Source organism: Euleptes europaea, chromosome 17 (genome assembly GCF_029931775.1).
Source record: "Euleptes europaea isolate rEulEur1 chromosome 17, rEulEur1.hap1, whole genome shotgun sequence".
Lineage (NCBI taxonomy): Eukaryota > Metazoa > Chordata > Lepidosauria > Squamata > Sphaerodactylidae > Euleptes > Euleptes europaea.
The window spans coordinates 47,078,834-47,091,268 of NC_079328.1; the positions used below are offsets into that span (position 1 = coordinate 47,078,834).

The 12,435-nt window shown below is 47.7% G+C and overlaps 1 protein-coding gene across 1 annotated transcript in view; it reads left to right on the forward strand.

The window, feature by feature from the left end:
- The first annotated feature begins 4,876 nt into the window (after window positions 1–4,876).
- The window catches only part of ATP2C2 (ATPase secretory pathway Ca2+ transporting 2), a 37,430-nt gene continuing 29,871 nt past the window's right edge, over window positions 4,877–12,435 (forward strand). Inside the window, exons 1-4 of the mRNA XM_056862859.1 lie at window positions 4,877–4,975; window positions 9,927–10,037; window positions 10,467–10,583; window positions 11,560–11,649. Of these exons, the coding sequence (XP_056718837.1) occupies window positions 4,877–4,975; window positions 9,927–10,037; window positions 10,467–10,583; window positions 11,560–11,649 (417 nt within the window). The remainder of the gene's footprint in view (window positions 4,976–9,926; window positions 10,038–10,466; window positions 10,584–11,559; window positions 11,650–12,435) is intronic.

The window sequence follows — 12,435 nt, forward strand, 5'->3', positions numbered from 1 at the left end:
GCATGTTTCATTGGCATTCTTTTGGTCTCTCCAGTCCAGTTAAGGTGGTGGTGATTTTGTTTCTGGGAGGACTTGCTTATGATTCAACCCAGCTCCTCAGACCCTTCACATGGGCCTTTCATGCACAGGTTGTTTCTGTGGCAATCACCCTGCGCCCCCTCTGACTACTTCAGGGCTTTGTTTTCATTATGCATGTCTTTCCTGACCTTTAGAAGTCACTTCGCTCTCGACCCGCACTTTCCCCATGTTTTTTGGATGCTGCCAGAAACAGCATCCAGAAAACACGGGGGAAATGCAGGGAGACAGCTAAGTGACATTTAAAGGTCGGGAAAGACATGCATAATGAAAACAAAGCCCCAAAGTAGTTGAAGGTGATTGCCACGGAAACAACCCATGGATAAAAGGCCATGGTATCATCTCTATGATCCTGTGAAAATCATTTCACGTGTGAAAGCATTTGTATAAAGCCATTTTTCATGTAACCCCAGCAACATTTACATCCCTTTTCGTATGTCTGGTGTCAGTTTTAAAAAACAAATTGCTGAGATATACAGTGGGGTGGCTGACCACGAATGCAAAGTTTTATGAAAGATTCCAGTCTTCTGTCACAAGGTATTTATTTTGAAGAGTAGATTAGTGTTAGGAGAAAATAAATTTATTGCTTCCCGAACAGTTAACTTTATACGTGGGATTTAACAACAGAAGAGACTCGAGAGGAGGTCAGAAGGAAAGGGGGCAGAAGAGTCAGGGGACAGCTGGAGACGGGTGACTGACATTAAAGTTTACCTTTGAAACCAACGGCAGCAGCACAATCGTTTCAATCCTAGGGCTGTGCATATTGATAAATCTGAACCGAAAATAAACCCAAAATTAGCCATTTCAGCAATATTCAGGTTTTGGTTTTACTGAATACCAAAATTTGGGAATAAAGCCGAAGCCAGATAGCAGATCTAGAGCTAGAAAAGATTCTTAAGCGTAAGGATGTGTTACTGACCACCAAGATCAGGTTAATTCATGCCATCATATTCCCTATTACTATGTATGGGTGTAAAAGCTGGACATTGACAGGAAGCTGATAAGAAGAAAGTAGATTCCTTTGAAATGTGGTGTTGGAGGAGAGTGTTACGGATACCGTGGACTGCCAAATCAAATCAAGCCAGAACTCTCCCTAGAAGCAAAAATGACTAAACTGAGGCTATTGTATTTTGGTCACATTATGAGAAGACTAGAGTCACAGGAAAAGACAATCAAGCTAGGAAAAGTTGAGGGCAGAAGGAAAAGAGGAAGACCCAACAAGAGATGGATTGACTCAATAAAGGAAGCCACAGCCCTCAATTTGCAAGACCTGAGCAAGGCTGTCAAAGATAGGACATTTTGGAGGATATTGATTCATAGGGTCACCATGAGTCGGAAGCGACTTGATGGCACTTAACACACACAGAGAGAGAGAGAGAGAAAGATAGCAGATAGCTGAATCAGCCAAATAGATATTTGGCTTTTTTCAGCTTCGGCTTTCCCCAGGCTTTTCCCTATGGGAATCTTTTTAATGAGCACTGGGAGACGCATTTTTGGAGGTAGAGTTCCCAAATTGTCAGGGTAGCTTCAAGTGACTCTCCTTGTACGAACCCCAACATTTGGTGAAGACTGGGTCAGGGGGTCCGATTTTATGGGGTCCCGAAGGGGTCAACCCCCTCCTCCATAGAGAAGCATTGTAACTTTACCATACTTCTCTATGGGGTGGGGGGTGACCAATCCACTTTTCAAGCACTTTAGCGATCGCTTGAAAGCGGATTTTGCCATCTCACACAGGGGGGAAAAATCCGTTTTGCAATTGGCATGGACGGTGGGTTGAAAGTGCATTCTTCAACATGTGTGAAAGCGCCCATGATGGACTAAAATACCCCTGTTCCAGTGTGACATATGAATGGCAACTGTGTCAACAGCTTTGGAACATGACATTTGCTGCTTCCCATTGAGAAAAAAGGAGGCTCCTTGCCAGGTGAGAGGTTTACTAGGTTTGCACTGGCCACCTGAACGCTGCCTGTTTTCCCACAGAAACCTTTTGACAGAATATTTATAACCCTTACCTGCTTTGCCACATACCAGCGGTGCGGCCTCAGTATGTCAGCCCAGCCAGGGGCAGCGAGTCTCTTTCTAGATGTGTATCTTTTTCGGCGGACCAAAGGAATCTCCTTAAGGTGGGGCTGAAGACCTGGAAAGGGCCTACTGCACAGTCCGGAGCTGATCGGAAGGCCCCACGACCTCAAGGGCAGGGGTCCCCAACCATTTTGAGGCTGTGGGCACCTTTGGCCTTCTGAAAAAATGGCTGCCGCAGAAGGCGGAGCCAACCCCGAAACGTCCGAGAGCAAGGTTAATTCTAAGAGTCACTCTTCTGTATTTCAGGCAGAAGCTCGGTTTAACAGGATGCCATGTAATCAGGAAAAGTAAGCAGGAAAAGAGGAAGACCCAACAAGAGGTGGATGGAGTCAATAAAGGAAGCCACAGCCTTCAATTTGCAAGATCTGAGCAAGGCTGTCAAAGATAGGACATTTTGGAGGACTTTCATTCATAGGGTCGCCATGAGTCGGAAGCGACTTGGCGGCACTTAACACACACTTAATCTGACCAGCCAATCAGAGGCCCTGCTTGGCAAAAGCCCCAGCTGACCCCACCCACTTTCTAAAAACACTTGGCGGGCATGAGAAAAAGTGTTGATGGGCGTTATGGTACCCACAGGCACCATGTAGGGTTGCCAGCTGCAGGTTGGAAAATACCTGGAGATTTTTGGGGCGGAGCTTGAGGAGGGCAGGGTTTGGGGAGGGGAGGGACTTCAATGCCACAGAGTCCCATTGCCCAAGCAGCCATTTTCTCCAGGTGAACTGATCGCTATCAGCTGGAGATCAGTTGTAATAGCGGGAGATCTCCAGCCACCACCTGGAGGTTGGCAACCGTATCTAGGGGTATCTTGGCTTGCCTCCTTAAATTGGGCAGCATGGCAGCCAGGGTGGACTCTGAAGAATATCAGAGGAGCCTGAGTGTGGGTCAGACCAAAATGGTCCATCTAATCCAGCATCCTGAGTCCCAAAGTGGCTAAGCAGATAGTAAAGAAGGCCCACGCAGGAGGGGTGTGTGTGTGTTCCAGTTCTTTTGGCCCAGCAACTGACATTCAGAGATACACTGCCTCTGAACCCAGAGGCTCCATTTAACCAGCATGGTTAACGATTGGAATTATCCTTCATGATTTTGTCTACCCTTTATTTAAAGCTGTCCCATGTGGTACGGAGCATCCCATGCAACTGCAGTGGGGTGGGGAAGGCGGAGCATTGCTTCTGTTCCCAAGTCCCTTTTTGCCACTCGTGGGAGGTTTTTGGGATGGAGCCTGAGGAGAGTGGGATTTGGAGAGGGGAAGGACTTCAATTCCACAGAACCCAATTGCCAAAGCGGCCATTTTCTCCAGGAGAACGGATTTATATCACCTGGAGATCAATTGTAGTAGTGGGAGATCTCCAGCCACCACCTGGAGGTTGGCAACCCTATTCCAAAGTTTCAGCCTCTCTGGAGATGGGAACTTGCAGCCCTTAACCCGGTGTCAGTGCTGTTTGTTCAGAAACACAGAAAATTGTGTGTGTGTGTGTGTGTTTCATGAGGCTGGGTTATTTTTATAGCTCTTGGAAATTGTTTTAATGTGCATTCATTAAAAAAACAGATGTTCATAAGATTAAGTCTTCCTTTAACGCACTGCTACTTAGAATTGAGTTATGTAATGGTCAGATGTGAGTTGCAGTTGCAGGTTTCCTTTCATTCCCAGAACCGGGACCACAGCCCATGGGGAAAGAGGTCTGCAGCCTCCTCCTCTCCATGTACCGTTTCCCCAACCTGAAATGGTCCAGGGAGGGGAACAATTTGGTCCATTAAGGAACCCACGCAGCCTCGTGTTCGAAACTTTAGCCATTGTCCCTGCGCTATTTAAGACACGGCTGCGAAACTTATGAAGTATGCGGAAAACCATTCTGATAAATCAAAATCGTGCTGAGAATAAAATGTTGCCTCATTAACCACTGTGGGTTATCATCCATCTAACATTTCGATCCTGCCCTTCCTCCCAAAAACTCAGGAGCGTGTGCACAGGGCTCCTTGTCGCCATGTTTTCTGCACAATGACCCTGTGAGGTAGGTTAGGATAAGAGAGAGAAAGAGAGAGAGACTGGCTGTGGTTGCCAATTCCAGGTTGGGAAATTCCTGGAGATTTGGGTTAAAGCCTGGGGAGGGCAGGGTTGGGGCAGGGGAGGGACCTCAGCAAGGTATAAGGACATGCATCCCACCCGCCAAAGCAGCCATTTCCTCCAGGAAAACTGTTGTCTAGAAATCAATTGTAATTCCAAGAGATCACTAGCTGCAGTTGCCAGGTTGGCGTTTTTTGTGGGCTGGAGATCAGTTGTAATAGCAGGAGATCTCCAGCTACTACCTGGAGGTTGGCAACCCTACTGAGCGGGCATTTGAACCCGGGTCTCCCGAATCCTAGTCAAACACTCCAACCACTCCACCATCATCATACCAGAAAAAGCCTGAAAATATTCCTTAGCCCAGAGGAAGCTCACCCCGTCCGCCAGCTGAGCTCTTCAGGTACATTCAGTTTTTCTGAGTAGGTCTGAGTCAGGAATTCAGCCTCTCCCAGGCACCTGTTCCTGGCAGCAGGCGGAGCCTCACCTCCTTGGCGTCAGGTAACACTCGCCGGTCGGCTTTCCCTCCTAGCTACATCCTCAGGCGTGCGAGGGAATCTGAGCCTTCTCCAGGAAACGGCAGCCAAAAACAACAGCCAGGGCAGACGCTGGGGCCACTTCTCCGCCAGCCGGCCGGCCTGATCTGGGGGCTCCGAGATGGTAGCGAAGCGCCTCTCCAAATTCTTTCCCAAAGGTTCTGGCCTCCGTTGGAGCCAGAAGTACCAGCCCTTGGGGAGCAAAGACCTGGAAGGAGAGGTAAGGGGTTTTTAAAAGGGAAATATCGGAAATGCTAGTGTGCTGTAACACCTCTCCCAAGCTGGCCCTGCGGCGACTCTTGACATTTCCATATCTCAGCCAGTTGATGGATGACTTTGTGGTATCGCCAGACGTGAAACGGAAGATCCGAGCGTACCTTCTGAGCATACTTGGGGATCCAGAACAAGGGGCGGTTGTCGATGTTCTGCCCTGCTGAAAGAAAATCTGTCTGACATACACACACCCTGTGCTGGAAACCCTGGTGTTTGTAGATTTGGACCTGACCCAACAAGGCAATTCTGATATTCCTTCTTGCTTCTTTTCTTGCATTGTGTTCCACTTCAGGTGTGTGCCGTGTGTTCCAACTGATTGATTTCTTTTGAAAGCTGTTCTCATTCCTATCCGTCTCTTACCAGCAATCCTCCCATTGGTGGTTCTGATCGCAACCCTAGTAATACACTTCTTTTTCTGTTATATTTGGCTTACGTTGCTTGTAGAAGGCAAATGTTGGCCAAAGCTGTATCTTTCACATGAGGCTGGCATATACTGAATCAGACCCTTGGGTCCATCAAAGTCAGTATTGTCTACTCAGACTGGCATCGGCTCTCCAGGGTCTCAGGCAGAGGTCTTTCACATCACCTACTTGCCTGGTCCTTTTAACTGGAGATGCCAGGGATTGATCCTGGGACCTTCTGCATGCCAAGCAGAGGCTCTGCCACTGATTCACCGCCCCCCCCCCCCCAAGCACACATGAAGCTGCCTCATACTGAATCAGACCTTCGGTCCATCAAAGTCAGTACTGTCTACTCAGACCGGCAGCAGCTCTCCAAGGTCTCAGGCAGAGGTCTTTCACACCACCTACTTGCCTAGTCCCTTTAACTGGAGATACCAGGGATTGAACCTGGGACCTTCTGCATGCCAAGCAGATGCTCTACCACTGAGCCACAGCCCCTCACCGGGCTTAGTTGGGTGGGAGTTTGACCAGGGCCTCCCTACATTTGCAGCCAATCCTAGATGGATCTCATTTGTGTGACTACTCTACTTGGAAACAACATCCAATATTAATTTTGGGGGGATCAGTTTTTGAGACCTAACATGCTCTTGTCTTAAAGTGTGATGTCAAAGAGAGATGGTTTTTGAAACAATTATGTGTATTTTTGTAATTGAGATAAAAAAGCATGGATGTACAGCTCACTTGGAAGGCAGGCAGGGTTGCCAGGTCCCCCCTGGCCACTGATGGGGGATGGGGGGGTAGGGTTGCCAGATCCAGGTTGTGAAACTCCTGGAGATTTGGGGATGGAGCCTGGGAAGGCCTCAGTGGGGTACAGTGCCATAGAGTCCACCTTCCAAAGCATCCATTTTCTCCAAGGGAACTGATCTCGGTAGTCTGGAGATGAGCTGTAATTCCGGGGGATCCCTAGGTCCCACCTGGAGGCTGGCATCCCTAAAGGGAGGTGGTGGTGGGGCCCAAATCAACATTCAGACTTCAGGTGTCTCTGAGCCTTTGGTCATTTACGCATGGGTACTTTCACTCATGTTTGTGTGTGTAAAGTGCCATCAAGTCGCAGCCGACTTATGGCGACCCCTTTTGGGGTTTTCATGGCAAGAGACTAACAGAGGTGGTTTGCCAGTGCCTTCCTCTGCACAGCAACCCTGGTATTCCTTGGTGGTCTCCCATCCAAATACTAACCAGGGCTGACCCTGCTTAGCTTCTGAGATCTGACGAGATCAGGCTAGCCTGGGCCATCCAGGTCAGGGGCACTCATGTTTACCCCGGTCTGAATCTGTTGTTCCTTGGAGTTATGCATGAGTTTTCCATCCATTAGAGATGACCTCACTGCCACCCCTCGCAATGTCCGGGTCTTCCCATTCCTCAACCTGACTCTTCCATCTTCCTTGAGCAAAGCCAGGATGAAATCTCCATGCATAAGGCAAAGTGTGGGACACCCAAGCCTTGGTTTGTTCACAGCCAATTACAAAGCAGCATGTCCAGAGGCGGGGATTCAAATACTTCCTGCTTTCTCGGCGCTCTTTCTGAGCACAAGAAAGCCTTTTTAAAACTAAAGCTTGGATTTCTCCCCCCCCCCCCCACACACACACACACATTTCAGATCGCTTTATTTTTTTGGCAGTTGTTCTTAAAATGCTTTTTTATGTGGCAATTGGGTTTGGAGGGGAAATTGTCTCTCACAGTAAGCTCTACAAAGTAAGCCAATTGCACAGCAACATTTAAAGAGGCAGGGGTTTGATTTGAGCTTGGAGACTGCTGGTGCATAGATTCCCAACACGAATGTGTGGGGTCCAGCCAGCAACGAACCTCAGGTAAAACCCCCATGCATAATTACCTTTAAAGGGTCCTTGAGGATAACAAGGAAAATATATCAGACAAAGCCAGTTCTGCAGCTTCCTCCTGTAAATCTCTTTCTCATTTTTCTTCTTTTGTTTATCCACAGTGACCCAAAGGTCAAAACGAAGAGTTTTGGGAGGCTGTTAGGCAGGTTCCTGTTTGTCTGGGAGACAATAATTTCAAGGAAGGGGTTTCCCGTATGAAACAGACAGGGTGCTCTAAGCAGATGGTAAGCTAGGGGTAGATCCTTGTCCATCACAGGATTAATGTCCACTTTCTGGAAGACCACCTAAGCATCACTTGTTTAGTCCTAAAATTCTTGAAAAGAATGCAGGACGCTAGCCTTGCCTTGCCAGTCGTTCAGTTATAATTGTCAGGAGATCCAGAGAGTGCATGTTTGCTTTGCAAAAGTGAATCGGTGGATCTCAGGATTTCCAGTTTAAAAATAAAAGCCAATTGGACCATGCCAAACTGAAACCAGTCTATTTAGACTGGATCCAGTGGTATCGAACCTGCTGTATCCCCCCCCTCAACTGTTTAGCATTGAACAGTGAGTTTCGGACGAGGAGAAGAAGAACAGTTGGTTTTTATATGCTGACTTTCTCTGCCACTTAAGGGAGAATCAAAGCAGCTTACAATCACCTTCCCTCCCCACAACAGACACCCTGTGAGTGGGTGGGGCTGAGAGAGTGTGACTAGCCTAAGGTCACCCAGCTGGCTTCATGTGGAGGAGTGGGGAAACAAATCCAGTTCACCAGATTAGCCTCCACCGCTCATGTGGAGGAGTGGGGAATCAAACCCGGTCCACCACTCCAAACCACCGCTCTTAACCACTACGCCACACTGGCTCTCAGAGGGTGGCTGTGTTGGACTGCAGTAGAGCAGTTCATTTTGAGTCCGGTAGCACTTTAGAGACCAACAAGATATTCAGGGCTTCAGCTTTTGAAAGTCAAAGTTCCCTTTTTCAGATGCATCTGAGTCTTTTTATCCCAGTCAGAAGGCGGCAGGGGTGTTGTGAAAAATGCTTGCAAAGGAGGCCGAGGCACAGTGCACACAGTGCACATTGTAATCAGCATGGTTAGAGCAGAGGAGAAATGCTCAGGGGCAGAAAATGAGATTCTGCTGGATTCAATTCCAGCTATTGAATGGCGGGGAAATTGCATGAAGCTTTGGTGGGGTGGGTAGGGTTGCTAACCTCCAGTTGGTGGTTGGAGATCTCCCGCTGTTACAACTGATCTCCAGGCAATATAAATCAGTTCCTTTGGAGAAAAGGGCCACTTTGGAAGGTGGACTCTATGGCATTGTAGTCCCTCCCCTATCCAAACCCTGCTCCCTCCTCAGACTCCACCCCCAAAATCTCCAGGTATTTCCCAACTCGGAGCTGGCAATTCTAGGGGTAGGGCAGCTCTCTGTAGAATCCCCCAGGAACTGGGGGTGTACAAAACCTTTCTCTGTACCTTGGAAAACGCAGGCAAAAACCTCACATTTGAAGTGCTGCCCAAACCAACCCAATTTATAAGTAAGTGTCCTGGATTATATCTAATCTCCAGGCTACAAAGAGCAGTTCCCTGGGCTTTGGAGGGTGAACTCTATGGTGATGTACCTGGCTGAGGTCCCTCCCCAAGCCCTGCCCTCCCCAGGCTCCACCCTGAAATCCCCAGGAATTTCTAAACGCAGAGTAGGCAACCCTAGTGCGGTGCAAACTCTGCTGCTTGAACCCACTTTCCCCAGAGACAAGGGGGAATTTGCCAGTCCTCTTCCGCAATTAGATTCGAGGCCAGATCTGACAAAGGGAGCTTTGACTCTCGAACGTTTATACCCAGAAAATCTTGTCGGTCTCTAAGGTGCTCCTCGACTCAGATCTTGCTGTTCTACTGCAAACCAATACGACTCTCTCTCTGAAACCCTCTTGCACAATGGTGCCGACAGAGCCAACCTCTGTGGCCTCTTCCTGCTTCTTAACATGGACTTAAAAGCAGCAGATTTCAGATTAGACATGCCCGGAAGAAGCTTCATATTCCCAAAACCTGATCTTAATACCTTCCTTAAACAACCGACAGGAGGGAGGAACGAAACAAAAATTCTAGTGAACAAATTACTGTGCTCCTCTGCAGCTTTCTCAGCTTCTGTTAATCACACCCCATGACCTACAAACCAGTTTCAGACTGCTTTCACACGTGCTGAATAATGCACTTTCAATCCACTTTCAATGCACTTCAATGATCGTTTCACACGGTAAAATCCAGCTGCAAAGTGCAGTGAAAGTGGAAAGTGCATGATTCATAGGGTTTCCACAGGTCCCTCTTTGCCACCGGTGGGAGGTTTTGGGGGTGGAGCCTGAGGAGGGCAGGGTTTGGGGAGAGGAGGGACTTCAATGCCATGGAGCCCAGTTGCCAATCCGGCCATTTTCTCCAGGTGAACTGATCTCTATCGGCTGGAGATCAGTTGTAACAGCAGGAGATCTCCAGCTAGTACCTGGAGGTTGGCAACCCTAATGATTTGTCATATGTGAAAGCACCTGTCTGGCCAACTCATCTGCAGGTAGGGATATTCTGATGTGCTCCTCTTGTCTGCATCACCTGAACATTTATTTCCATTTTGTAGCCTGAAGAAGAAACGGAGTTGAAAGCAGTCAAGCAAGAGAAAGAAATAACGGCCCTTCCTCCCAAAGAAGCTTGCAGATGCCACATAGATGACTTGGAAAAAATATTCCAGGTAAAATTTATAAAGCCAGCATGGTGTATTGGTTAAGAGTGGTGGACTCTAATCTAGAGAACTGGGTTTGATTCTCCACTCCTCCATATGAAGCCTGCTGGGTGACCTTGGGCTAGTCACAATTCTCTCTGAAGTCTCTCGATCCTACCTACCTCACAAGGTGTCTGTTGTGGGGAGAGGAAGGGAAAGTGATTGTAAACCGCTCTGAGACTCTTTAAAGGTAGAGAAATGTGAGGTATAGAAACCAACTCTTCTTCTTTGTCGTCGTCTTCTTCTTCTTCCCCTTATCCATTTATTTCTTAACCCATCTCATTGAATATCAAAAGGCTGGTGAGACTGGACTTCTTGACATACGTCATGTGTTCCTCAGGAAGACACGTTCCTCTTGTGACCTTATGCTAATCTGAATCTCCCTTGAATGCCTCCCAGGTGGATTTAGAGACGGGCCTGTCTGAATTCTCAGTGCTGCAACGCAGAGTCAAGCATGGCTGGAATGAATTTGTGGTAGACAACACAGAGCCAATCTGGAAGAAATATCTAGACCAGGTGAGTGATCTTCAGATTCATGGTCAAGGTGGGTTTTTTATATAGTTTACCCCATTCACTGGGTTTTAGATAAGTAACAATGACTTGATTTTTTAATCTCCCATAAATTTAAATGAGGTGCTGTCTGAGAATAAAATTCCATTTTTATTTTTTGCCTGTCAACATCACATTTAATTCAAGCCTCATTGAAACATGGTAGAGAACTGTACCTGGGATGGAATCAGGGAGCCAAATGAGAAAGTGTGGGCACTGGATTGTGTCTGCATCGGTGAGAGCCAGAGCGGTATGTGGGGCCGTGGCTCAGTGGTAGAGCCTCTGCTTGGCATGCAGAAGGTCCCAGGTTCAATCCCCGGCATCTCCAGTTAAAGGGACTGGGCAAGTAGGTGACGGGAAAGACCTCAGCCTGAGACCCTGGAGAGTCGCTGCCGGTCTGAGTGTTACATCTAGACTGGACTATTGCAATGCGCTGTACTTGGGGCTACCCTTGAAGAATGTTTGGAGGCTTCAGCTAGTGCTGAACACTGTGGCGAAAATGCCGGGGCCAGGTATTACACCAGCAATTACACTGGCTGATCTATTCCAGAGCCCAGTTCAAGGTGTTGGGTTTGCGTTTTAAAGCCTTACATGGCTTGGGACTGGAGTATCTGAAGGACTGACTTTTTATATATATGTTGGTCACATGAGGGAGGGCCTTTTTGGTGGCAGCCCCACAATTACGGAGCAACCTTCCCAGGGAAGTGTGCCTGGCCCTTTCACTTTTGAGCTTTAGAAAGCAGCTGAAGACAGTTTTATTTAAGACTGCATTTGATTAAGTTTAGTTAATGTATTTTCATCTATGTTTTATCTATATAAACCACTATCTATATAAGGAAGGAAGGTAGCTATTCATTACTTTAAATTAACAAAATGGGTCAGCTTTACTGCTTGGAGTTACAGGAAAGGGTGTGAATCAAAACACTTTCCCTTCTTGTTTTAGTTCAAGAACCCGCTCATCCTTCTGCTCTTGGCCTCTGCTTTAGTCAGTATTATTACTAAAGAATATGAAGATGCCGTCAGTATCACCATGGTAGGTAATTACCTCCTGTTACAAATTTAGACTGGACATTCTTAGGGTTGCCAGGCCTCTCTTTGCCACCAGTGGGAGATTTTTGGGGCGGCGCCTGAGAAGGGCGGGGTTTGGGACTTCAATGCCATAAAGTCCAATTGCCAAAGAGGCCATTTCCTCCATGGGAACTGGTCTCTATCGGCTGGAGATCAGTTTTAATAGCAGGAGATCTCCAGCTACTACCTGGAGGTTGGCAACCCTAGACATTCTGGATCTTCAAGCCATGACCGATGTCTTGACGATCGGGTTTCCAATTTGGAAAATGCCCTACTTGGTCACTTGGCTAAGACTAAGAAGGTCTTGATTTGATTGGTGACTGGTAGAAGACCTTCCGACACCCCCCTCCCCCCCGATATCAATGGTGCAAGAAACTGAGCCACAGCCCCTCCCCTGGAGGAAAAGAAAAGCATGCACATTTTGTGTACACCATCACATATGATGGACTAACGTGTGTCACTTTTGGCACATATACGTGTCATAGGAAGCTGCTGCCAAATTAGGATTCTGGAAGGCTGGAAGCTATTCAATTCCCTCTTAGCTATTCAATTCCCTCATGCAGAAGGTTCCAGGTTCAATCCCTGGCATCTCCAGTTAAAGGGACTAGGCAAGTAGGTGATGTGAAAGACCCCTGCTTGAGACCCTGGAGAGCTGCTGCTGGTCTGAGTAGACAATACTGACTTTGATGGACCAGGGGTCTGATTCAGTAGAAGGCAGCTTCGTGTGTTCATGTGTAGTACCCCCTGGAAA